This window comes from Capsicum annuum, chromosome 9 (assembly GCF_002878395.1).
Source record: "Capsicum annuum cultivar UCD-10X-F1 chromosome 9, UCD10Xv1.1, whole genome shotgun sequence".
In the NCBI taxonomy this organism is placed as follows: Eukaryota; Viridiplantae; Streptophyta; class Magnoliopsida; order Solanales; family Solanaceae; genus Capsicum; species Capsicum annuum.
The window spans coordinates 17340790-17367900 of NC_061119.1; the positions used below are offsets into that span (position 1 = coordinate 17340790).

The 27111-nt window shown below is 32.3% G+C and overlaps 2 protein-coding genes across 2 annotated transcripts; one reads left to right on the forward strand and one right to left on the reverse strand.

The window, feature by feature from the left end:
• The first annotated feature begins 607 nt into the window (after window positions 1-607).
• LOC124887036 (uncharacterized mitochondrial protein AtMg00810-like) lies at window positions 608-6318 on the forward strand. The gene is made up of 4 exons (XM_047396201.1): window positions 608-705; window positions 1455-1506; window positions 4077-4226; window positions 5674-6318. The coding sequence occupies exons 1-4, from the start codon at window positions 608-610 to the stop codon at window positions 6316-6318; spliced, it is 945 nt and encodes a 314-aa protein (XP_047252157.1).
• Window positions 6319-17613: 11295 nt separating this feature from the next.
• LOC107843013 (diaminopimelate epimerase, chloroplastic) lies at window positions 17614-26132 on the reverse strand. The gene is made up of 9 exons (XM_016687135.2): window positions 25710-26132; window positions 23985-24152; window positions 23291-23361; window positions 22437-22494; window positions 22037-22216; window positions 21390-21474; window positions 18188-18247; window positions 18008-18081; window positions 17614-17868 (listed from the first exon to the last, which is right to left on the reverse strand). Exons 1-9 carry the CDS (start codon window positions 25989-25991, stop codon window positions 17752-17754), a joined length of 1095 nt encoding a protein of 364 aa, XP_016542621.1. The 5' UTR covers window positions 25992-26132; the 3' UTR covers window positions 17614-17751.
• Window positions 26133-27111: the final 979 nt, after the last annotated feature.

Below are 27111 nucleotides of genomic sequence, written 5' to 3' on the forward strand. Positions count from 1 at the left end.
TCATTTAACATAATTAATTAAATCTATAAATAATTATTAAATTCTGTTAATAAAATAATAAAATATACAAATCTACTTATATTATGCTAAACTTAATATTATTCCCAAAATTTAATCTTTTTAAATTAAATAAACTCAAATTATATATTATAAGATAAATCATACACGAAAATGTCCGAAATAAATATTAAATTTTATTAGTATCAAGTTTATTCATACTTTATTTTTACTAATTATTAAATAAAAAGAATTTATATCATACTCAAATATGGAGACTTGAAAAATAATAATCATAACAATAATAATAATAATAATAATAATAATAATAAAAAGCAATATAAAATTCCTTTTCCTCTCACATATGTAAAACTCAGTTTTCTAATTTTCTGTTCTTTTTACATCTATCATCTATGACAACAGTAAAGGATGTCGGAGTAATGACAAAAAGGGAGAAGGGAGGGGATTGACGGGTTGTCGGAGAATGGCCTTGTCGGCTAGATCTGGGAGAGAGTAGCGACGACAGTATGGGGAAAGGGGATCGCCAGTAGGCCGTTTTCTGGCGAGATGATGCATTTTGGCCGGTTTTTTGGCGCTTTTGTCGGCAGAAATGGCTGTTGATTCGTCGGTTCCGACGGAGTGGGAAAAGGGAAATTTTCGATGGGGTGGGGCAGCGCCGGTGATGGTGTTTTTCTGGCGATTCGGCCGGTTTTGGGGGGTCCGACGAAATTGAACTCCGATGAAAGGTCACAACATCGGGACAATGACGGTGGTGGCTGGGATATTTTTCATTGACTATCCCGTCGGATTTTCGATGAGAAATCGCCGGAAAGGGCCACTCCGTTCACTCTCTTTCAATTGATCTCTTTCCCTCTTTCTTTTCCCTCTTCACTGATTTTTTCTTTTCTATTTTTTTCTATTTTTCTACTGTGCAGGTGTGTGTAGGTGTTGGTATGCGTAGGTGTTGATGTGTATGTTGTGCGTTTTAATAGTGTGCGTGTTTCAGATTGATTTGTGAAAGATGGGTCCGGGTATGGTGAATAAAAAATAATATATGCGATTGTGTGTGTACGGTGAAAGTATATGTATGAAACTGTTATGTGAGTGTGTGAATATAAAATTTTTTTATGTATAAATTTATTAATATTTGATAACATGATTGTATAATATATTGTAACAACAATCCATATAATTAATCAACTATAGACTGAATAATGTATAGAATCACTTGAATATTTCCTTTCATATTTTTTAAGTAAATCTACAACAAAAAATGGTTTAAGAATGAGAAAGAACCTGTAATCAATTACACTGAAAGATAAACAATGAAATTCATCACCGAAAACTTCAAACGGAACTCTGAACTTGAAGAGATTGTCAATCTTTTTTTTTTCTTTTTTTACTGTTTTTGCTTCCTCTCACTCTTGATATTCACTCTCTTTTTTTCTTGTCTCCAGTTATCTGATATTGTTTTCTTCTGATGATGATGATGATTCTGTGCGACAAAGTGTAGAATAATATTATCTGTAGGAATAGTATGTGATAGATAAAATCTACCTAGTTTGGGGTAGGGAAGTTTCTTAAATAGGGGGATTTGGGGGAGTAGTTTTGGTAGTTTTAGGATTCAAATTTTGATTTGTTTAATTACTATTAATTATAATAATAATAATATTTAATAAATTAAAATATAAAATCTATAAATTAAATAATAATAGTATTAATTAATTAATTTTTTCTATTTAAGAAAATATAATAAAAATTTATAAATAGTCTAAAATTAATATAATTAAAAGAATAATAAATATACTAGCCTATTTATTAAAATATAAAGAAAAAAATATATTTTTTGAATTTTTGTATTATTTTAAAAACATAAAATAAAAATAAAAATAAAAATATATCAAAAATGTAACTTTATTTATTATTATTTTTTTTAATTTTCATCCTAAACTTATTAAAAATAAAATAAAAGTTAAGATAAATACTGGACAAAAATAAAAATATTTAATGCCAAATAATATATTAAACTCGGGGAGGGTCAAAAATCACGTGTCTATAGCTGGAAAAGCTTGTTAGTTGTAAAATAGGTCTATTAAAAATATAGTTAGAAGTTAGCTACACAGAAAAGTCATTTAGTTACTTAGAGTTGTCTAGACTCAGTTAGTTAGTATAAGTACAAGTTGTGTAGTATATATACTAGAAGCACTCTTCACATTGTATAACAAGCTGTAATTTTCATATTAATAAAGCAATCTTCTCCCTCCACTCTACTTTCTTCTTCTTCAATTCACTTTACTGTTTCATTAAATTTATGATTTCAGTAGAAACCTTCAAGGTATCATAGCTTCGACGGAAGACTGAGTAGATCGCAGTATATTTTTATAAGTAATTCTTGGATCACTGAAATCAAACTCTGGGTTTTACAAAGCTTTCGCACAAGAATATTGAATCAAGAAAGATTTTAGAACAATGGGAAACAAAGATGATACTACAATTGATGAGAAAGGTGGGATCAACAGTGATGGCCATACTAATGCTTCGATATTCAATAATGGTAGACATCCTGAAAGTTTACATTCCACACCCTGTATGACCCTAAGCTAAGGTATTGATTACTACCATTCACTATTTTTTAGTCTAGCAGATATCAGTAGAGTAAATTTTATTTCATTTCAACTTCTTGAAACTAAAAACTATGCATTATGGAGTAGATCAATTAGATTAGCATTATTTGGTCATAATAAGACTATCCTGATTGATGGGTCTTGTCGAAAGAAAAATGGCAGTGTAGATTTAAGGGGTCAATGGGAGAGGGTGAGTGCTATAGTTCTCTCTTGACTTATAAATTTCGTGTCTAAAAGTTTGTTAGGAGGTATTGTGATTGCTTCTTGTGCTAAAAATATTTGGAATGATCTTAAAGAAAGATTCGATCGTATAGATGAATCAAGAACTTTCAGTTTACACAGAAATTATAACTCTGCAACAAGGTACTGATTCTGTGTCTGTTTATTACACTAAACTGAAGAACTTGTGGGGTAAGTTTGAGGCTTTAGTTCTTTCCCCTAGGTGTAATTGTGACAAGTCAAAAGTTTTTGTTCATCATTTGAATCGATATAAGCTATATCAATTTCTTATGGGATTGAATGAATCCTATAATCAAGCCAGGAGTCAAATTCTGTTAATGAGCTTTGTACCTGGTGTAAATCAGGCTTATGCTATGGTTGTTAGTGATGAATGTTAAAGATTTGTTGCTTCCAGTAGTACAAGTATGAACATACATTCCTTAAGTTCAAATGCTATTGACTCTATGGTGATGTATACAAGAAATGATGAAGGTCATAGTAGCAACAGTTCATATTCTGGATATAACACTAACAAGTTCAAGAAAGGTTATAGTATTATTTGTGATTTTTGCATGTGTAAAGGACATAATAAGGAGCAGTTATAAGCTACTAGGATATCATATTGATTTCAAGTGAAAAAAGTATAGAACGGTGGAGGCAATGTTGCCTAAAATGTAGTAAGTGATCAATTTTCTGGCCAAAAAGGTTCACACAATATTGCACCTAGTGAATTTAACTATGGTCTGAACACCAATGTAACAATATCACCAAAGGAAAAACAAGTGATTGTCCACCCAGACCCTAATTCAAATGAGATGGATGATTGTGATAGACAAATTCAGGGGTGTACTTTCACCAAAAGTCAGTATGAACTCAAGAAAGTGCAAATATGTCAGTTGATGCAGCTATGGATAATGCAGCAGGTAAAGCTATCTTAGTTCTAAAAATAGTGATGTGTGGATTATAGATACAGGAGCAACAAATCGTGTGGTGTCAAAAATTAGTATGCTTACTAAAGACTCTGTGATGAGATCTCAGGATGTAAAGCTAGTTTACATACCAAATGGTGAAGTGTCTAAGGTCACTCATTTTGGGTCTGCATTTATCTCTCCAAGAAGTGTTATTACAAATGGATTTCATATACCAAAATTCAAGTACAATCTCTTGTCAGTAAGCAAAGTGACTCAAGAGTTAGGATGCTCAGTCACATTTCTTTCCTACTTCTGTGTTTTTCAGAATCTCTACACTAGCAAGCTGAAGGAGATTGATAAGGAGGATGTTAAACTATACTTGCTACTGAATCAGCTCACTCAGTCTCATTTACAACATAATGCATATGGGGTGAAAGATAAGTCTGCTTGTAAGCTTGATATATCAGAAAAGGATGTAGAGTTATGGAAAGGCTAGGTCACATGTCTTCTCATATGTTGAACTAATTGTCTTATGTTAGTAGTGAATCTATTAACAAGTCTTTGGATAAATGTAGTGTATATCCCTATGCAAAGCAAACTAGAGTTGTTTTTCCAGTTAGAATTATTAAGAGTGTTGAGTGTTTCGATCTAATTCATGTTGATATTTAAGGACCATATAAGACTTCTACTTTTGATGGAAATCGATACTTTCTCACGGTGGTTGATGATTTTACTAGAATGACTTGGTTGTTTTTGTTACAGAATAATTCAGATGTGTGTGTTTCTTTGCAATATTTTCTCCAGTTTGTGAACACTCTGTTTGGCAAGACTGTTAAATAGATAAGGTAATATAATGGAGTAGAGTTTGTTAACTTTGTATGTGCAAAATTATTTTAAGAAAAATGAATTAATTGTTCATTAAAGAACATGCCCTTATAGTCCACAACAAAATAGAGTGGTTGAAAGAAAACACAGACATGTGTTAGAAGTCACTAGAGCCTTGAGACTACTGCTAAAAAGACTATAGTAGTTGCTACAAGAAGGTCTACAAGAGAAGTGCATCCACCTATATGGATAAAGGATTTTGTTTCTTTAAATATCAACAAGGATGTACAATATCCTATATCAAACTATATAACTTATGATCACTTGTCCACAATATATTAAGGTTTTATTGTTACAACCTTTAGTCTTACAGAACCTGCCACTTATGTTGAGGCAAGCAAAGACCCAAGGTGGGTAGAGGTAATGTAGGCTGAAGTATAAGCCTTGCAAAGCAATAACACCTGGGAACTGGCTGCACTGCCTAAAGAAAAAAGTGTAATAGGATGCAGATAGATATGTAAAATAAAGTATAAGTCTACTGGTGAAGTTGAGAGGTTTAAGGCAAGGCTATTTGCCAAAAGGATGGGATAGACTACAAAGAAATATTCTCTCCTTTGGTTAAGATGGTTACTGTCAGAACCATTCTTTCATTAACTGTTTCTAGACATTGGCACATCCATCAAATGGATGTGTACAATGCCTTTTTACATGGTGAATTGCAGGATAAAATCTACATGACACTACCTCAATGTTTTACCAGTCATGGGGAGAAGAATGTATGTAGACTGGTAAAATCATTATATGGCCTAAAACAGGCACCAAGACAATGAAATAAGAAATTAACAGAAGCATTACAAAGGCTGGGTTTCAAGCAAAGGCAATATGATTATTCTCTGTTTACAAGAAAAACACCTGAAGAAACTACAATAATCCTGGTGTATATGGATGATATGTTAATAACAGGTAACAGTCTTGAACTTATAGAAGATATAAAAAGGTCTTTACAGCAAACTTTCAAAATGAAAGACCTAGGTGACCTGAAGTACTTTCTTGGAATTGAGTTTGCAAGATAAGATGTTGGAATGGTTATGCATCAGAGAAAGTATGCTCTTGAACTTATCTCTGAGGTAGGATTGTTAGGTGCTAAACCAGTTGAAACTCCCATTGATGTGAATGTCAAACTAACTTCTAAACAGTATGATGATCAAACCAATCAAAACCATGAAGATCAATTGGTAGACCAAGGAGCATATCAGAAATTAGTTGGGAAACTTCTATATCTAAACATGACAAGGTCTAATATTGCATATAGTGTTCAAATTTTGAGTCAGTTTTTGCAGCTACCTAAAAGGTCTCATATGGAAGCTGCACTAAGGATTATCAAATATATTAAAAAATATCTAGGACAAGGTATACTTCTGTCTAGTTGTTCAAAGAATGAGGTAACTGTCTATTGTGATGTTGATTGGGCAGTATGCCCTCTTACAAGAAGATCTATAACTGGATATATAATCAAAATAAGAGATTTTATAGTATCTTGGAAGACTAAGAAGCAAACAACAGTATCAAGAAGCTCAGCTGAAGCTGAGTATAGAAGTCTGGCCTTTACTGTTACTAAATTAGTCTGGTTACTAGGAATGCTAAAAGATCTAGATGCAAAGATAAAGTTACCAGTGAGTGTGTTTAGTGATAGCAAAGCAGTTATTCAACTTGCTGCTAACCCGTCTATCATGAAAGGATAAAATATGTTGAAATAAATTGTCATTTCATCAGGAAAAAGCTTCAACAAAGGTTAATTACTATCAACTATGTTTCTACTCAACATCAACCTGTTGATATCTTGACTAAAGGACTAAGCTGAGTTCAGCATGAATTCTTGATGTCCAAGCTAGGACTTTGAATATATTTTCTCCTCCCAGCTTGAGGGGGAGTGTTGAGATACAATGTGCTAAGTAGAAAGTAAAGCTGGAAGAGCTTGTTAGTTGTAAAACAGTCTCTTAAAAATACAATTAGAAGTTAGTTACACAGAAAAGTCATATAGTTAGTTATAACTGTCTAGACGCGGTTGTTAGTGTAAGTATAAGTTGTGCAGTATATATACAAGAAGCACTCTTCACATTGTATAACAAGCTGTAATTTTCATATCAATGATGCAATCTTCTCCCTCCACTCTGCTCTCTTCTTCTTCAATTCACTTTGTTGTTTCATTGAATTTATGATTTCAGTAGAAATCTTCATGTTAGCATATATATTTGGACATCTTATGTTTTATTATTAGATATACATTATGTTAAAAATAAACTACAGAGACAGTTTTTCTTTTTTCTCTGTAACTTACCTTGTTTCTCTAATTTTTGAGTTTTTCCTCTGTTCTCTGTCCAACAGAATGAATCAATACTTTTTGGGGATCAATTTCTGGCTCAATTTGATTGGTTTTAGTGATTCTAGCGGACATGCTTAGACTAAACTAATCCATAATCACATATTTCTTGTCTACATTATATTGATTTATAATTAATTAATCAGCAATAATCATGTGTTAAACTGGTAACCAACTAAAACAAAAAAGTAATTAAACTGAAAATAAAAGAATCCCTTTCTTTCTTTCTTTCTTTTTCTCTTTCTTTCTGTGTTTAGCTAAATTGTTCCCATGTAACAAAAAAATTATGATGGAACTCTAAATAGCCTTCCATCCTTAATCAGATGTGTGAGTTTAAATCTTAGGGTCGTCTTTGGTAGAGTGTATTTCCCCATAATGAGTTTTTCAAATCGAATTTGAATTAGTTGAATCTCTATTGGATATTAGGTAGAAAACAAAAATAAATTATTTCCCATGCGTAACATGAAGACTTGCAATGTCCTAGTTGGTGGTGTGATACACTTAATATAATTACCTTTAAGAGAAACAAATTATATAAATAATTTTCATTATGTCAGTATATAGAATTTAACTTCCAATAATATAGTAAATTTTCTAATCTTTTTGGGCCTTAAAAGGAGATTTTAGTTCTTTGTCAAAGACAGAAAACATAGTATATGTGGACCATTACATATAGTTGACCTTTCCCTATTCGCAAATAATTAGACTTTGTATGATCAAAGTTCACCTTTTCTCCATAACTTCAATTAAATAGTTTATAATCTTGGTAGACAGAATTATCTGATATATATTATTGGTGGGAGGGACAGATATTTCATAAAATTAATCAAGATGTGTATAAGATTATCAAAAAATATATAGATATAGTACATTCTGTCTCAAATAAAATTTAAATACAACATCATTTAAGTTGAGGGAAATTAATTGCAAGTAACTTTAACTCGCAGGTCTGTACTTAGAAATGGTAGTAATTTACATTTATACATTTTCAAACGAGGAATATACTAAACTTTATGTTATATACTAAGACTGGGAAATGAAATTTGATAACCAAACAGTTGGAAGACATGAATTCTTTTATTAATCGACATGTAGAAATACGATTACAATATGGATCACTAAACTAACTCCATTGATGAACTTGAACCTGAGGAAGAAGAAAGAAAATTGATTTAGGTGAGGGAGAAGAAGAAGATGAAGAAGAGAAAATTAGTTAGAGAGTTGTAATCCAATTTACCAGAATTTGACTAACTACTCCAGCTCTCAGTTCACGATAATTAATAGACTACTAGACTGTTGTTTGTTGTTGGGCCTTTCCGATATTGGGCTTGATTATTGATGAGCATGAGTTCTGGACTACTCCTTGACCGACCCATTCTCTGGATGCTTCTTCTAAAGCTGGGCTTTCCTTTATTCCTTTAACTTTCCTAAATCCACATCTGCAACTCCCTTTCCAAAATGAACATCTCACTTTCCCAATTGAATCATCGTACATTACATTTTAGTAGGGTAAAAAAAAAAGTCAAATAACTTTGTCGAGATTAATAGTTAATCAAAAAAAAAAAATTCAAAAAAGAAGAAAAAGAGCGAAAAACAACAATAAAATACACAGTTTAATTTTACAAGTGGGATCTGAAAAAGATGAGAATTACATAGACATTTCCTCAAGCTTATATATTTCTGATAGACCCTCGGTTCAAACATAAAAATAGCAAGAATGTCCTATTATTTCGATCAGCAAACAGTAAAAAGGATTAGCTGCGTTGTTTTCATTTAATTAGCCAGAACAAGGTTAATTTTGAAAGTTAAGGTAGTTGAAAGAAGTATTGAGAATAATTCACAGTGAAAATACAATCAAACACTAATAAACTAAAAGTAATTGAATATGATTAAATTTCGTGCTTATTTAGTTGATCATCTAATCAAACGTGACAAATATATAAGATTAATGCATCCTTGAATTTTATTTAGGACTAATTTAACTAATAAAAAGAGCAGTATACCTAAGGCTAAATTATATTTAAAATATTCTGCGCTTAAAATTAATTAACAATATCCCCGTGTACCACCTTTTATGTAAATATTATTTTTGATATATCCTTAATTTTAAAAAATATTATATTTTTAAAATAGAATTATAAGAAAATTATAATAAAATAGCAAGATACAAAGTTCAAACTTAGTAACGTGCAAATTATTTTCTACGTCCTATGTGATAATTGGCAAGACGTTGTTTTTCTTTAAGAATTCTTTTCTCGTTTTTAGGTAGAATGCTTTATTAATTTAGATTTCAGTTATTTAAAATTTATCATAAATCCTTGTGATATCAACTTGTCCATGTGTTAGATTTTGAGATACGTTAATGTATGAGTAAATTTAATTTGTGTCAGCTTCTTCTTGGACTCTGGATTCCTTAAAGGAGACACTTGTGTCATGTCCAAAAATGACTTATAGCGAAAATAAATTTAGACAAAAAAGAAAAAGAAAAAAAAAAGATACAATCCGAAATACTTGTTTCTGCGAAATTTTGACAGCATACATATGGTTCTTACTATTTGGCTGGGCAAGAAAGGAAATTTTTCTAAACTTCAAAAGCTAATTTAAAGGTGAGAATTGTCAAGATTATATTAAAAAATAATTTAAACCCCTAATGATGTGGAACTCAACAACAGAACTCTAGGAATGTACAAAATCAAACTATAATTGATAACTCAAATTAAAAAATGTTTCAAATTATTTGTATCAAGTTATCAGATTAATAATTTAGAAGTAATTTAGGATTTTATAAATAACTGATTATCAAAACGAATTGTCTAATTTTTTAAATCAGATAACTTAATATCTGATAACTCGCTTTACTCGCGCCGCCAACCCCCACCCCCACCCCCTTTCCCAACCAATAATACAACTTTCACTCTAAATTCCTTTGCTTCGAAATATTTATCTTCGTCCCTCACTCCAATTACGATCATCATCGCCTACCAATCATATTCTTCATCGGCAGGCATCCGATGAATTCAGGCCATTGGACGAGAAGTTATTGGTGGGGTATAGGTAGGGCTGCTTATCGGTTGGATAATTATGCTTAGCGATTCGACTTATTGTTGGATAATTATGCTTAGCGATTCGACTTATTGGTTATCAATTTTTAAATATTTTAATCCGTTAGCCACCCAATAAGATAACAGTTGGTTCGGTATCAGATTAGTAATTAACGGACGGTTATCGAATGATGTAACGGATAAATTTAAGAGAAAATAAAATATCGAGCGATTATTGGTAGTTCCTCCGTTTCTTCATTGACTAAGTTGTATGTATACTATGATTGATCTATTTATCAATCTTTTAGGCTTCTTGAGTTTTGTTCGTGTAGTTATTTAATAGGTTAAAACATCGAATCAAATAAGAATTTTTTTCTAGACCTAAAATGTATGTAGAAACATTTTTAATTATTGGATTGACAAAAAAAAAATTCAAACTTTAATATTATTTGAATTTTTATGTTTTATATCAAACCTTGTGAAGGACACATTTGGGTTGCTTTATTTTTACGGCGGTCCTTTGTGTTGTCAAGAATAATTTATGTTTTGGTTTAAGAATTTTCAGATTTTCTTCATATTTTAGGGAGTCTGACTGCACTTTATGGTTAAATGTCACAAGAAGTGGCATGTTATTTTTTAGACTAAGAAGTGAACAGAATAATAAATGAAGTTATATGTGGGATTGACAAAAGATACTTATATATGTAGGGGTAAAAATATAATTATAATAATGGATTAACGGTTTACCCGATAAGAAAATTGAGTAATCCGTCTCCACACCAATAAACCATTAATTATAAAAATTTTATCTGTATAGGAGTGTTTGGCCATAAAAAAATTTCACTTTTTTAGAAAAATTATTTTACTTTAGTAAAAATTGTAGTGTTTGGCCATAAAAATTTCAAATACAATTTGAAATTGTATTTGAAAAAGTAAAAACAAGTTAAAGTTATTTTGATTTTTTTCACTTTTTCTTCTCTCACGAAAAGTTAAAAACAACTTTAATTTATACTCATCATCAAACACAACTCCAACTCCAACTTCAATTTCAACTTAAATTTTTTTAATTTTCATGACCAAATACCTAAAACTACTCATATTGGGGGGTGCCAATTTTTATCAAATACATCGACTAATTAATCGATAGCCAACCATTAAGCCAAAGTGAATCAGTTGACATCTTATTAATTCGGTATGCACAGTTTAAAATAGAAATTAATACAACAATAACAACAACAACAACAAACCCAGTGTATTCCCATAAAGTAGGGTCTGAGGAGGGTAAGATGTACGCAGTTCATACCGCTACCTCCGAAGAAGTAAAGAGGTTGTTTCCGATAAACCTCCGGCTCAAGATAAAGAATAGTAAATAAGGGGATGTATGATATAACAGAAAGGGCATGAGAAATAATAAAATATAAATCAGATAAAATACGAAATACGAACGATAAGGTAACACGAAATAAGAAAATAGGAACTAAGAAATTATGAATGGGGCACCCACCCAGAAGTAACAAACACTCACAAACCAAAGATACCTATGTACACGGTCCTAAGATTACTAACCCGACTACACAAGATCCCTCCTGACGGCTTGCTACAACCTACACCCTCGTGCTAGCCTTCTACTCTTATCCGTGACCTCCACACCTTCCTATCTAGGGTCACGTCCTCAGTAAGCTACAGCTGCTCCATGTCATGTCTGATCACCGCTCTCCAGTATTTCTTCGACCAACCTCTACTCCTCCTGAAGCCATCCAATGCTAGTCTCTCACACCTACGAACTGGGGCATCCGCGTCCCTCCTCATCACATGCCCAAACTATCTCAGCCTTCCTTCCCGCATCTCGTCCTCCACCGAAGTCACTCCCATCTTTTTCCTGATATGCTCATTCCTAACCTTATCCCCTCTAGTAAGCCCACACATTCAACGCAACATTCTTATTTTCGCCACCTTCAATTTTCGAATGTGGGAGTGCTTGACTGGCCAACACTCCGCACCATACAACATAATCGGACGGACTGCCACTCTATAATTAAATTGTTTACTACAAAAATCAAATCGATATGATCAAATCGAACCACCTATAAGCAACACAGACTTTACAAATCGACTTGATTATTGTATTTGAACTCAGAACATCGTTTTCAAGTAACAGACATTTTTACAACTTAATTATCATCTTAAAATCTCATTTATATTTTGAAAATGGAAAAGGATAAAAAATACTCCTAAATTATTTGAAATGGATTAAAAATACCCTTCGTTAATTTTTTGGCTCAAAAATACCCCTTCCGCTAACAGACTTCCACCAAGCATGCCACCTGTGCAAAAAAAAAAAAAAAAAAAGCCACTGGATACTCCACATCATCGCCCAAAAGTAAAATGCCCCCTTTAAATCTCTCAGTCCATCAACCTAATTTATAATCCGACCCAACACAATAGAAATAGACCCGTTTCAAGAGGCAAAACTACTAAGACGAATTTATCACCAGCAACCCTCATTTTAGAAAAACTCCAAAAAAAATTGATGCATCTAGGGTTCTTCTTGATAATCTAAGGGATTAGAAGTTGTCACTCTTGAGTTTATTTAGGAAAGCAACTGTTGTGGCTTCAACAATTTGGGTTACGTCTGTTCAGCTTATTCAATTCTAATACTTTCTTATGTCAAAGTTTACTTGTTCATGTTGAAGATTGTCCCTTTTTTTAATATTGAATTATGTTATTTCGTGTAAAACCATTGATTAAATTCAAAAATTATTACTATAGATGGAAAGCTGAAGGCATCATCAATTTAAGATTCTTACATACAGTGGGGGCTTCAAAAGCTTCCCTACAACTTTTATCCGGCGAACTTTCATGTCAAGTCTGACCAAGTTCAATCTTGGCGAAGTCAAACTCTTTACTTTGTTATGATTATGAAGTCAAACTTCATAATCAGTCCTATTTATTGACCTACTTTGTTATAACTGGACGTATATGCAGATAAAAGGTTTAAGAAAGCTGTAAAATTGCTCAAGGTTATATGCTTTTCATGGCTTACATAGTATTTTTACGGAGAAAAATTTTATAATCAGTCCTATTTATTGACCTATTTTATTATGACTGGATGTATATGCAGATAAAAGGTTTAAGAAAGTTGCAAAATTGCTCAAGGCTATATGCTTTTCGTGGCTTACAGTGTTTTTTACGGAAAAAAACTTCATAATCAGTCCCATTTATTGACCTGCAATTGCCAACAACCTAAAGAACCGTATATGCATGGATTTTTTTTCGAGTTTTTATGAAATGAGGGTTGTTGATGATATACCCGTCTTAATAGTTTTGCCTCTTGAATTGAGTCTTTTCCTATTGGATCAGGTCGGGTTATAAATTAGGTTGATGGGCTAAGAAATTTAAATGAGATTTGACACGTTGACGATGATGTGGAGTGTTCAGGTGGCTTTTTTTTACACAGATGACATGTTTGGTAGAAGTTTGTTATAGAGGGGTATTTTATAGCGAAAAAACTAACGAAGAAATATTTTCGAATCAAAAAACTAATGAAGGATATTTTAAATCAATTTCAGATAGTTTAGGAGTATTTTTGATCTTTTTCGTTATGAAAAATATACAAATTCCTAATAAATATTCTTCAACTTGCCCTTAAACAGATTTTAATTTAAAGTCAAAAGACAGAAAACAAGTGATTTAGATCATTCTTAGATAATTGAGCTTTCCACTAAGGTGCAAATCATTGGAGACAATCATTCATGTGGCTACTCTTGACACAAAGTCAGAAACATTTGACTTTAATTTGTTATTCATCAACGGCATGTCTTAGCAATTCAGATATTTAAGGGGTAACATGGGTACATATAGGGGTGGTAAACGGGCGGATTGGATTGGATTGGATTTAGACGGGTTAAATATGGATCGAGCAAAAATAATTTGAATTGCAATCCGTCCATATAAATATGGGTAAATATGAATTTGACCAAATATGAATTGGGTAAAAATGGTTTCAACCCACTTTAACTCCTAAGTCAAAAATTTAAAACTTTTATATCATATCAACTTAACTTTTTTTCCATTTCATTGTTTTAGTTTTTTTATTTTTAGTTTTTTTTTGTCTCTCTTCATGTAGCCTTTAGTTTTCTTTTTCTTTTTCTTTTGTTTTTCACTTTTTTGTCATTTCTTTTTTTCTCTCTCTTCTATCTCTACCATCTACCCTTTGTTTCTCTTTCTTTTTTCTTTTTTCTCCTTTTCCTTTTTTGTCTCCTTTTTTTCTATTTTTTATTCTTTTTGTTTTTACTTCTTTCTCATTTTTTTTCTTTTTTGGTTGTATTTTATGTTTTATATTTTTTTTATTTTTGAAGAACATGGTTAAGTCAAGTATAAATTATGGATGATGACTAAAATATCGTAACCACTCAATATATTTGTTTTCACTATCATCTTTTTTCTTTCTCCTTTTCTCCTTTTTCATTATTTTTTCTTTTTGATTTTTTTTGTATTTTTTTCCTTCAATTCTTTTTTTACGCTTTTTTCTCTCTTCTATCTCTAACTTCTACCTCTCTTTCTACTTTTTTATTTTTTTTTTTCTATTTTTGGTTTCCTTTTTTATTTTTTTATGAGAACGAAAATACCATAAGCGCAGATTGATTTATATTCACCCAACATTTATAATTCGAGGGCTATGTGGATCCTCAGCCATATATATTTTAGTCTCAAGAAAATACAATTAATTCATATACTTTTTTTTATTTTTTCATCCAATGTTCGGTGCCTGCATTGGAGCCCCGACCAATCCGGATCGGGCGTTGCAGGACCCGTTAAGGTGGCAACGCTCCCAACAGAGTTTTCTCCATAACCAGATTCGTACCCTCGACCTCTGGTTAAAGGTGGAGCAGCCCCATCCACTGCACCACAACCCATGTTGATTTTAATTCATATACTTATTTGTATATAAATACAAATGATAAATTGCACATGTTGACAACTAAACTATTCAAATACAAATAATAAATTTATTTGAAATATATAGTATGATACAAATAAATTATATTTCAAATAAATTTAAAGTAAAAAAATATAAAATGCAATGACAAAAAAAATGAGGAAAAGAATATAAAAAAATAAGAAAAATGACAAAAATGACGAACCAAGAATGAAAAAGGGGGAAACGGAAATACAAAAAAACAAAAAATGCAAAGAAATAAAATTGAAAAAGAAAAAAATGATAAAAAAGAAGAAAGAAAAAAAGTGTAAGAAACGAGTAAAAAATAAGTGGAGAAAATGAAAAAGAAAAATAAAGTAAATTAAAGGAAAAAAGAAAGAAAAAATAGTAAATAAAAGGAAAAAATAAAGAAAAAACAAAAAAAAAAAGAAAAAAAAAAGAGAAATAAAAGATAGAAAAAAATAATAATAAAGGAGTGAAACTATGGATTATATTTAATTGATAAGAGATGTTATGAATTTTATAGGCTAAATGGGATAATTAGAAGCTTATATTTATCAACCCATGTAGGTCTCAAGCGAATACGAATGAGAATGAGAAAGGAAAAAGCGAAAAAAAAAAATACAAAGAAAAAAGAAATAAAAATAAAAAATAAAAAAATAGATGAAAAAATGAGAAAGAAAAAAAGAAATTATAAGGAATGAGTAAAAAAATAAAAATAAAAGAAAAAGAAAAAAAGTAAATTAAAGGTAAAAAGAAAGAAAAAAAGAAGAAGAAAAGAAACTGAAAAAGAAAAAAAACTGAAACTTTAAGTATAGGTGGGTGATCTCTGTGTTTAAATAGGTACTCATATTTTACCCATTTTGTTCATATTTTTATGAGTTTTTAAAATGAGTTGAAGTCCATATTTACCCATTTGAAATATGAGTGATCTAATTCACTAAATATGAGTTAAATGGACTTTTTTCACCAATATGGGGTAAAATTGTCATCCCCAGATACATATAATTTCACACCCCACTTATAAAATTATTGTTATATTATTCGAGTTGGCCACCTTCCAAGCATTTGCGCGCATGCACGCACACAAAGTGCAATTAAATTTATCTTTTTTTCAATACATAATTGTTTAAGCAGCTGCAATATGTCTATCATTTCAACTGCATTGAAGTTTATAATTACATTACGTGCCTTAATCATGTAACTGATACTAAGTGGGATTATGATTAAACTACTTGCCCTAATTACAGTATATTTTAATACTATTTCTCCACTCCTAATGCAACTTTTTAAATCTTTTTTCAATTTGCTTTCAAGTAGGTTTCTTTTCTAGTTATCGTATTATTTTGCTTCCAACAACAATAATATACCTTGTGTAATCTTATTAATGGGACTGAGAGAGATAAAATGCACGCAGCCTTATCCATACCTTGTGAAGGTAGAAAACAAGGGATTGCTTCCCTAAGTCCGAAACTACTTTTTCCAGAAGAATATTTGCCTTTGAACTTGATTTAAAACTCAAAATGAAAACCATCCACAACCAAAAATTTTAAAGCTTACCTGGGAAAGTATATGTTAAGGATTAATGGTACTTTTAACAAGCCTCGGGTTAAACAAGTTGCATTTTACTTTTACAACATTTGTACCGGGAAGAACATGTTTAGTGTCTGAAATTTTCATTTACTAGGGTGGACATTGTTTCAATACTTACTAGAAAGCTAAATAAAGATATTCACATAGGTGTATGTATCCATCAACATGTGATCGCTGTGGAACACTGCGAAATTACATAATAAAAAGAGATATTTAATTTCAACTAATTAATTTTAAGCGTTCGCGTTTTACTTGTTGGCGCAAACTAGGTTTGTCAATGGCCTGGGCTTGATCTTATACAGCGTACAGGTAGGGATGGCAATGGGGCGGTGCGGATGCAGGTTTTAAGTTATGCGGTGCGGTGCGGGTTAAAGTAATTTTTTTTAAAATGATGCGGAAAAATTAGTATTGTTCTCGTGAATATACCTAAAATTATGTGTTCTTTACTTAAATTTTATGGTACTTAAAACTACATGCATACCACTACAAATAAATAATTTTATAGAAGCTTTTTTAATATCTCTATTCATTTGAATAAAAATATGACATTTGATCATTATTTGTACACGTTATACTTTTTGACAATTTTTTTAGTGAAAAGTGATATAATAGAAATTAGTTATTATTTTCTAGTTGTAGATTTGAAAATATTATGATTTTCAATGGAGTTACAAATCTTTCAAAAAAAAAGAAAAAAATAAAAATATGGGGGAAGCGGTTATCCGCGGGTATGAATGTGGGGCGAATTTATGTTGGTTTAAATGTTATTCGGTGCGGTGCGGTTTTAAAATTTGCGGATTTAGTAAAAACCCGCACCGCACCATTGTCATCCCTACGTCCAGGTCCTAAAGCTCAACACAACCCATTAATTGTACGAGTGTCCTCCACGAGAAGAACGACCGCTTCTGTTCATTGATGATACTCGTACAACTTCAAGGAGCCAATATGAAACTAATATACTTTCTCCACCTCCTTGAAATGACTAATTGAGAAAAAATAAAAATTCACAGCTTTGAATTATCACAGCAAAAGAATATGGAAAGAAGAAAAGAGTTCAATTTGAGGCGAGAACGAGAGTGATCGGTTTTATCCAAAACCCATTGTTCTGTTTTTCTTTCATTTTCCAACAAAGTTGACAACATTTGGAGCAAATTTATGAATTCTGAAAGTTTCAAATAGCTTACAGAAAGGGTGAAGTACAAATAGAATTACATTTAGGGGCTTAGAGAGGAACTGACCCATAGAAAACTACCTCTGCTGGCCCCGTCATGTATATGTGGTTGTCTTTCTCACTCCACTCAATGTTGAGCGGCCCACCAGGCAAATCAACAGTACAGCTCTGCTTTGGTAACGAGGAAGAGCAACGAACAAAGGAGAAATCAGCAACGCAAATAAATAAATGGGAAACACAGCCACACATACTTGACATGATTTTCGTATTTTCCAGCATTAAAACCCAAAAGTAATCAACTTCTTACCCTTGCAGCACGACCCTCAAGCACTGCTGCAACTACTACGGCACAAGCTCCAGTCCCACAGGCTAGTGTCTCGCCTATACTCATAAGGGATAAATTCATAGTTAGATTTAGCAACTTGATCAATTTAATACATCAAATTGTTTGTAGGGTAAAGATCTCCTTTTTGATCAAAAAACAAACCTGCACCACGTTCCCATACGCGCATTTTAAGGTGTGTTGGGGAGAAGACTTGTACAAATTCTGCAAATCAAACAAATATTTCAATATTTACCAAAAAGTGCAAGAAAGAAGTTCGTCAAATAATAACAAATGAAACAACATGGCCTTAAACACACAGTTGGTAATCCTTATGTATCAAATAGCAGCAGGTACTTGAAACACAGAAATTGAGGCACTCTTAATCGAGCCATACATTTCGAACACAGACGACAAACTTATGGATTGCATCACCCTACACCTATAATGATACTGGTAAGTGTACCTAAAGCCCTTTATTGAACAGTCAAAGAAGTGCTGCGGGTTAATGCATGCCAAATGAGAGCACTCAGACACTTTTCGATAAGAAATGTAACAAAAACCATGAACGGCTTTGTCAAAGTAGAGTACATATAACCAAACTAATTAAATATAAAAACAGAATATCACTTTCATTTGCCAACGGTCAGTCTTCATTTCTTTCCAAAGCCACATGATATAATGTAGACCAGTTCTACTACATTTAGTACATTTCCATATACTGAAATTGCATTTTCGTTTAAAACCCCCCAAAGAAACAAACGATAATGTACACTGGTTATGTACGCAAGTTTCATTGTCATTTTTATTCTCTCAAACTTTTCGTAATTCTTGTTTCCATTTACTTAAAGTTACGTCCCTTTCACCTTCCTTTCCCCTCTTCCTTCTAGCACCATCTCAAATTTTTCATCTTGTTCTAGTAATAAATATTGCATTTACTTGTTACTTCTGTTTTCAACAGCTAAAATATTTTTTAATTAGCTGCAATAAGTTGGAAGTGTACAATTACTGTTTCCTAATCCATAAATCAGTTTATTACCTACAACAAAGTTGCATATACTCTGCAGATACCACCACATGCTATTATAATTATACATTTCTCTATTCTATTTAATGTGAGGTTCCCCTTGTTGCATTTAGAGAGGAGCCTTGATCAACACTGTTTCATCATCCTCTTCTGGATTCACTTCATACCATATACAATGAACCAAAGGTACTGCAATTATGAATTGTGTACATCTTGTTAGACATAACTTAGGCATGACATGGTTTCTGAATGATCCATATTAAACCTTTTGACAGGCAGATATTATTCCTACAGTCGAGCAATTATTGTCAGGGACAGACAGGTATGCTGCAAAACTTAGCTGCTAAGCATATGACTAGTACTTTTCAAGTGTCGTACTTTCTAATGTTGGTCTACGAAGGCTATGGAGGATTAACAGTAAAACAACACTGTACCCTGAGCATATGTCATTCATGACCGAGAGAAATTGCAGTTTGCACTTGTACTGAACTTAAGCTGAAAAAAGAAGGCATCAAAATTCCCTGAAGGAATCCATATTTTTCAATCTGATGGCTTAGGATGCTAAGACATAATAAGGCAGTTGTTAAATTCAACCATAGGTTTTCTAATTTATTTTCTAATCCATTTTTGGTATCATATTTATCTATTACAGCAATCACAGAATAAGTATGATAAAGGGTAATGAGAACATGAGAGGAGTTCCACGAAGCAAAACAAGCAGAGAATTTAGAAAATTAGAAATAAAAGACAATCTAAAGAGAGATTTAGCTAGTATGTTGTGGGTTGGCTTGTTGGTGAAGGTGCAGATTTTCAGTTTGCCAGCGTGTTGGGTAAAGGGTTGTAATCATTGACTTTCACATGTTCATGATTAAATTGTGTCTTCACGGTCGAGGCAAAAAGGGGCAAGTTTCGTCATTGAATGATCTTGTTAATTTCTTGTATTTTCTTTTTGGGGTGTTGATGCGGTGCTTCACTGTATACATGTACAGATGCACATATTTTTTTCTCTAGAGGATAGAGTTAACATAAAACTAATCGAATTGAGATTGACAATCCCAAATTATACTTAATTGAGCAATGTCACCCTAACACATTTCGAATTTAGAAGAGGAATAGACGTGTTCCTTTAATGGATATAGTGTGCAATTTTTTGGATGATGCATGGTGTCAGTGCAGTATTGTCAGTACGAAAAAAGTAGCCTGGTCCTGTATGGAATGAGCAGGAGATGTCTATATTCTTGAAATATAACCTCTTTCAAAACTCATGGTGCTGCAACCATATATATACTCCTCCTTTCACTTTTACTTGTCACTGATTTCCTAATTGGATTTCTATTTTTACTTGTCATTTTTGGCATATCAAGAAAAGACAACTTCTTTTTTCCTATTTTATCCTTGGCATTAATTGTTTTTTCTCCAAATTAATTACAAAATAGCTATGATATTAATTGTTTTTCTTAATAGGTGTGCCAAGTCAAAATGTGTCAAGTAAAATCGAATGGAGGGAGTATTTCTTGAACTTAGACATAATCCAAGTTGCTGTAGCCATTGTTTTCCGTGGCTGCAGCGCCTCCTGAAGGGATTTTCAACCTTCCATTCCCTTTTCAAGGCAAATTCCAAGGGGTAAATAAATAGAAATTTTCAACTTTTTGGAATACGCAGGAGAGACCTATATTCTTGAAATATCACTTCTCAAAACTCATGGCACTGTCCATGGGCCGGATTTCTTGAACCCAGACATAAGCAAGGTGCTACCGCCATGATTTCCCTGGCTGCAGCACCTTCTGAAGGGATTTTTACACTTCCATTTCGTTTCTACACAAATTCCAAGGGTATAAATAGGAAAATTTATCTTTTTGGAAAGAACTTTGGCCTAAGGAGGGAAAAAAGAGAAGTTGGCGTCATGGCATTATCAATTCATCACCCTAAGGAAGTTCTACCTAATAGCAAAGGCAAAAGGAAAAAGAAAAGGAAAGTGCAGAATTCAGTTGAGAATCAGCGTATGACTCTGTTAGTGGCCAAAAACTTGTTCTGGTAGCAAATTTGAACAATGTGATCAATATGTGAACGCAAATTCTGCTTTCTCGGTATTTACATAAAGGAGAGACAATCCCCCTTCCCCCCCAAACCCAACAAAACCCTCACGGCTACTTTTGGGTTAAGGAGATTTTCAAATGAAAATAATGCTAATTCAGCATAGACAAGGGATGAGAAAGAGCCACCAAATATCTTGGTGTGCAGTTGAAAAAACCTTTTGGAAAAAAATATAACAAGGCTAACTTGAAGATCTCCTGCATCATTAAAGATATTAAATTTCTCCAAGCTGAAATTTAAACTGACCTGTGTTAGTGCGAGCAGGAAACATCTCATGATGTTCAAACTTTGGACCAATGTCTGCTAACTTTAGTTCATCTACTTGCAAATCCTGTTGCATAGTAAGCAGAAAATGAAAGCAATCAAAACCCGATAAATGGGAGAGACACAAGCTTTCAGTGAATTTTTGTTCTATTTCTGCACAAACAGAAGCTTACTGTTAAATAGTGAAATAATTAATCAGACAACCACTAAATTGGCACTAGAAACAGAATGACTAGTATTCATAAAGAAAAAAGATGAAATTCAAATCCTATGGTTACCTTACTCCATTTCATCTTAAGAAAATAATAGAATGATAGACTTGAGTTCTTAAATAAACATGAGATATTTAAGAGGCCAGTTTACAGAGAGAATAGCTTGGTACAAAGTTTAGCACCCCCATGTTCAACTTACAGCCAAAATATAAGGTAAAGAGGAGAAAGCATGGACATAAGAATTCTGCGAAATAAGAGAACTCATCCATTATTTTCATAGGCTAGTCTCCTGAACGTTTTAGAGATAACGGAACATTTTACTATTCCTATACAACAACAGCTCAAATCAACTGTAGCACCATCTACCTTTGATTCCACAAAAATGGTAGCAAATAGCGCTAAGCCAAAGAAAAGTACCTGGCTTTGTTCTGTACCAAAAGTGACACAATGAGGATTCCCCATGCTAATGCAGGTTACATTCCATGCTCTTCCATCTACATCTAGTCTTGCTTTAACAACAGATTGATCTCTATTAGGGGGTAGTTTAGTGGGCACATCTGATGCCTTCAGAATGGGCTCACCCATGTCAACCCTAACCTGAAATTAGAAACAAATATTAAGTTTTATAAAAAGACCATGTGATCGCAAATAATCTGAAATCAATCTTCAATGGAAGAATAAAATTGAGTATTGAATGCCTAACAGCACGCAGCTCCTTTAATCAATCGACCTAAGTGCACATCCCGATCTAGTTGGGGCGCCTATATGATCTTATGAGCCCTTGATATAGTTAAATGGCTGAGAAAATGGAATTTACCTTTCCATCTTCTTGGATTTCAGGAACAATAAGTCCAGCCCCTGTATGTACGGTGAAACTACAAGATTAAGAAAAAAAATGCTAGCCAGTCAGTCAGACTAATTAAGGAAATCAAATTCACTAGATGCAATAATACTATTGGTGTATTTAACGAAACAACAGGACTGGTGAGCCACAACAATCATACCGACAGTTATTCAATCAATTCGTCCCATCAACAAGGATCAGATTACGCATACAGAGCAACAAGGGGCAATAAATGCTTCTTATCACTGTTTAATTAATGCAGAGACCTGATGGTCATATTCATATAACTGTTAAAAATTCAGCTGTCCCAAGATGCATTTACATTCTAAAAAGACATATTAAAACATTGAAACATCCAAGCCACTAGAATATATTCAGTTATACAGATATTGAAACATCAACCAAATAGCATCTGATGCGAAGGATCTTTATGTAGAGCTTTTCATGATACCAATTCAAACAATGAGTAGCACAAATATTCCATAAAGAGGGAATCTTAAGCAGAAGAAAAAAGAAAAACAAGCTACCTTGCTTGACGGTCCAGTTCACAACATGAACAGCATGATCAAGTTAAGGGAGCACTATTTACGTTCTATGATGGTTCATGATATTTCCAAATCATAAATTCGTCAAGCAAATTCAGAATGTACCACTCGAAAGCACCAACTAAGTAGGTTTAAAGAAGCTTCAAATTCCTCAAAAGTTCTCAATACTTAGAAACAAGTAAAAGAAAGCAATCAAAAAATAAAGCAGGAAATACCAGGCAGATGTTTGAGGCTCTATAAAGTAGAATACTGTACATAGAGAAACAAATAGATTGTAAACACCTTTTCTTTCCGTGGAAGTTCTCAAGCTCAGCTATAAATTTGGCAAGGCATCGAATTCCATTACCACACATCTGTTTGTAGACAAAGGGAAATATGTGTTAACAATCAGATATTTCAACTTCAAAAGGGACTACGAGATTAAAGGAAGATGAATGAAAGAGGCTGAGTAGATGCAGAGATGGATTTTTTTTTATATAAAAGCAGTGCATACAAGGAGGGACCTACCGGTTTGCTGCAGAGAGGAATTTATACATGTCAGGCTTCCTTTCGTTCTATGCAGAAAAGGGAAAAGAAAAAGATGATAACAAAAAGGAATGACCTAATTGCACGTAAAAGCAAGTTCATACTATGAAAATAAAAACAAAGCATGTTCTGCTTTTATTCCGTGAGGGAAAAGATCATATTTTCCTGCCAACAAAATTTTCCAGTTCTTCTGAATTAATAATTAAGAATTTATTTTTTCCTGCCATCAAACAAGGAAAGCAAGGGCATGACTAAAATAAAATCACAAAAAAGAAAAGAAAGTAAGGAATTAGAAAGATAGAGACCAAATGGAAAGCAAGATACATTTCAACATGTTTTGTCCTTTTCTCATTCATAGATGTGCAAATACAAAGACACAATTTTTAGAGGTAAAATCCTTCCTGAGACAGAAATGCAATCAATTCTAGATTCAAGTAACATGTAATGTTACCTCTGGCTCACTTCCGTCCGAATTGAAGATTCTCATGGTATAATCAGTGCCGTTGACACCCGGCATTGCAAATATTACCCCATCCGCACCAATACCGAAATTTCTATCACACATTTTCACAGCTTGATCAGGAGTGACCTTAGGTTCTGTTGTATCTCTGTTGTCAACCTACTCAAAACAAGCATATAGAGGATATAAGCATCTATCAATGAACCATGGCTCTTTCCGACCCATATTTTTAAGTGTATTTCCCCAAAGGCCAAAATCCCATATATGGACTGTTATTCGTGACTCATGAACATATTACTTTGGTCTTTAGACCTTAAATATTTTGAGCTTAATCGAATAAATAACATACAAAGTTTCAAAATTTTAAACTGTCAACGGTTAATTAAAAACCAACAATATTCCAACAAAAGAGAAACTTTTCAGTCCCAAACCAGCATAGGTTTTGCAAATCGTTGAAAGGGATTAAAAACTATGAGTATCCTCCGCAAGACTGCATTTTTTCCAAGACTAATCTCTAAACAAGCCATCACTAGGGTAAAAATCCATCCTTCTCACATTTTATTGAACAAGAAACAGCATTTTAGCATAATGCAAAGACAGAAAAGAGAATGGCAAGATGGATAAGGTAATTCAAGAAAGAGAGCAAACAAGAAATAAAAAGCTCCAAGCTATATTAAACTAGAATAAGATAATTTCACCATATTCAAACTCAAAAACACGGGGAAGATACTTAAATGCTCAACTTAAAACTTTGAAATAATGCTTTCTGTATCAAACTGATTTTCATCCAGTAGCTAACTTTTCAACTGACTTTAATTATTTTCTTTCACTACTATCATATAGAAGGAAAACTAACATCTTAAACTTTGTACTATGTCAAACACCATCATATAAGATAGAAATGGAGGAGTACCAAAAAATTTCAATACATAAACTGTGAATTTGATCATTAAAGGAACTAGTATTTAAAGGGAAAAACAAAACTAGTAAAACGTGACATAACCAAACTATAGCTTTACATCAGAAAATAGCTATTGACAAGATAATTGGAAACAAATGCAGCAAGTTCCATCTCTTACCTTTGAGTCAATGGTAAAAAACACACCTAAATTATCCTCATTATCGAATTCCATACCTGAATTATCACCAACTATTTATCAAAAACACACCTAAAGTATCCTCATTTATCGAATTTCATACCTAAACTATCACCAACTATTTATTAAAAAACACACCTAAAGTATCCTCATTTATCGAGGTATGATCACCAACTATTTATCAAAAACGCACCTAGAGTATCCTCATTATCGAATTTAATATCTGAACTATCACCAACCATTTATTAAAAACAAACCTAAAGTATCCTCATTTATCGAATTTCATACTTGAACCACCACCAACTATTTATCAAAAACACACCTTAACTATCTGTTGTTCCCTTTGCCTACCTGAAATCTCACCATCATTCGGTTAAGAAAAATAGGCACCAATTGATAGTTGATGTGTATCAAAACACACATCAACTATAAATTAGTTCTCTTTTCCTACCTGAAATATTGAAATTAATTGATATATGAGGTGTGTTCAAATAAATAGCCGGCAATAGTTTAGGTATGAAACTCACAACTTCCAACTTCCTTGTAAATTAGAAAAATCAACATTCGATATTGAGCATTGCATATATATATACAACTAATGTGTGTGTGTTTGTATTACCAATATGAAGTCATTGCCGAGGCCGTGGTACTTAACAAAGTGAACAAAGCCACTTTCCTTACGATCAAGGAAAGAGATACCCTCTGGAGCTTCAGTTTTCATTGAAGAAACCGCAAAAATTCGGAGCTTACTAGGACAGTGTACGGCGGCGGCTCTACCGGCGCCGAATTTGAGATTGTTGGATTGTAAATTGACTGAAGAAGAAGATAAACGAATGGAAGGAAGAGAACGGCGGCGTATTGGAGTTGTGAGAGGCGCTGTAATGACGGCGGCTATCGCCATTGAAGGAGCTGGTCAGTTAGGACGACGGCGGCGGGTATTGAATTGTATCGCTGTTGACAAATTTTATAGTTTGAAAATGTTGGGGAAACTTCAGTAAAAATTTTACATACTGCTCCCTCCGTTCAAAATAATTAATAATACTCTTTTTTAAAATATCTATTTCAATTTAATCTACTTCTTCCGTCCCAAATTATCCGTTTCAAATTTTTTAATTTAATTTCTGATTTTACTTATCTTTTTTCATTAATTAAGACAAAATGAAAAAAATATTCATATTTTATCTTTGCATTAATTATTTTTTCTTTAAATTAAATTATAAACATCATTTAATAGGGATACTATAGTAAACTATTAATTATTTTTCTTAATCAACATATCATCTCAATTTGGAACGAATAATTTAAGATGGAGGAAGTACTATTTATGAAATTAAAATCTTTTTATTACTTTATATTTTTATATTTTTTCAATTAGGATGGATATGGACCAAATTAAAAATTTTAATATCATAATTTTGATATTATGATATTTAATATGATATATCGTATATATTTTAAATTTTTTTAATATTATAATATTTAGTATGATTAAACAAAATATATATATATACTCAAAATTATATTTTTGAAATATTGATGAGGCTAGTTTAATCAAATAAAACTTTAATAAATATTTTTTTAAAGAAAGTTTTAAGTCAACGAAAGACAACTAATTTCAAACGGGCAGATATATTGTATGATTGAGTGTATTAAGATTTAACTAATTGAATGTTCACTTTTATTCCTTTTGTCTGTGCATATGGAAAAATGTACCATAATATTATTAATTGTTCGCTCTTAATTATTCATGTGTTATATTTGTATAGTTTGTATATTTGACGGTAATATAATTTCATGAATAGTCAAATATAATACTATATTTTTGTATGAATCAAAAGTACTGCGTGATATTGATATCTTATATATGAATGGATCAAGAACTTTTGTAGCAACATATTAATAACTATATCTATTACGTACTTGTTCCATTGTATAAGAACATGGGGAACATCAAGAGGTACAATAGTTATAGAAGTATTGAGTTGTTGAGTCATACTATGAAAGTTTAGAAAAGGGTGGTA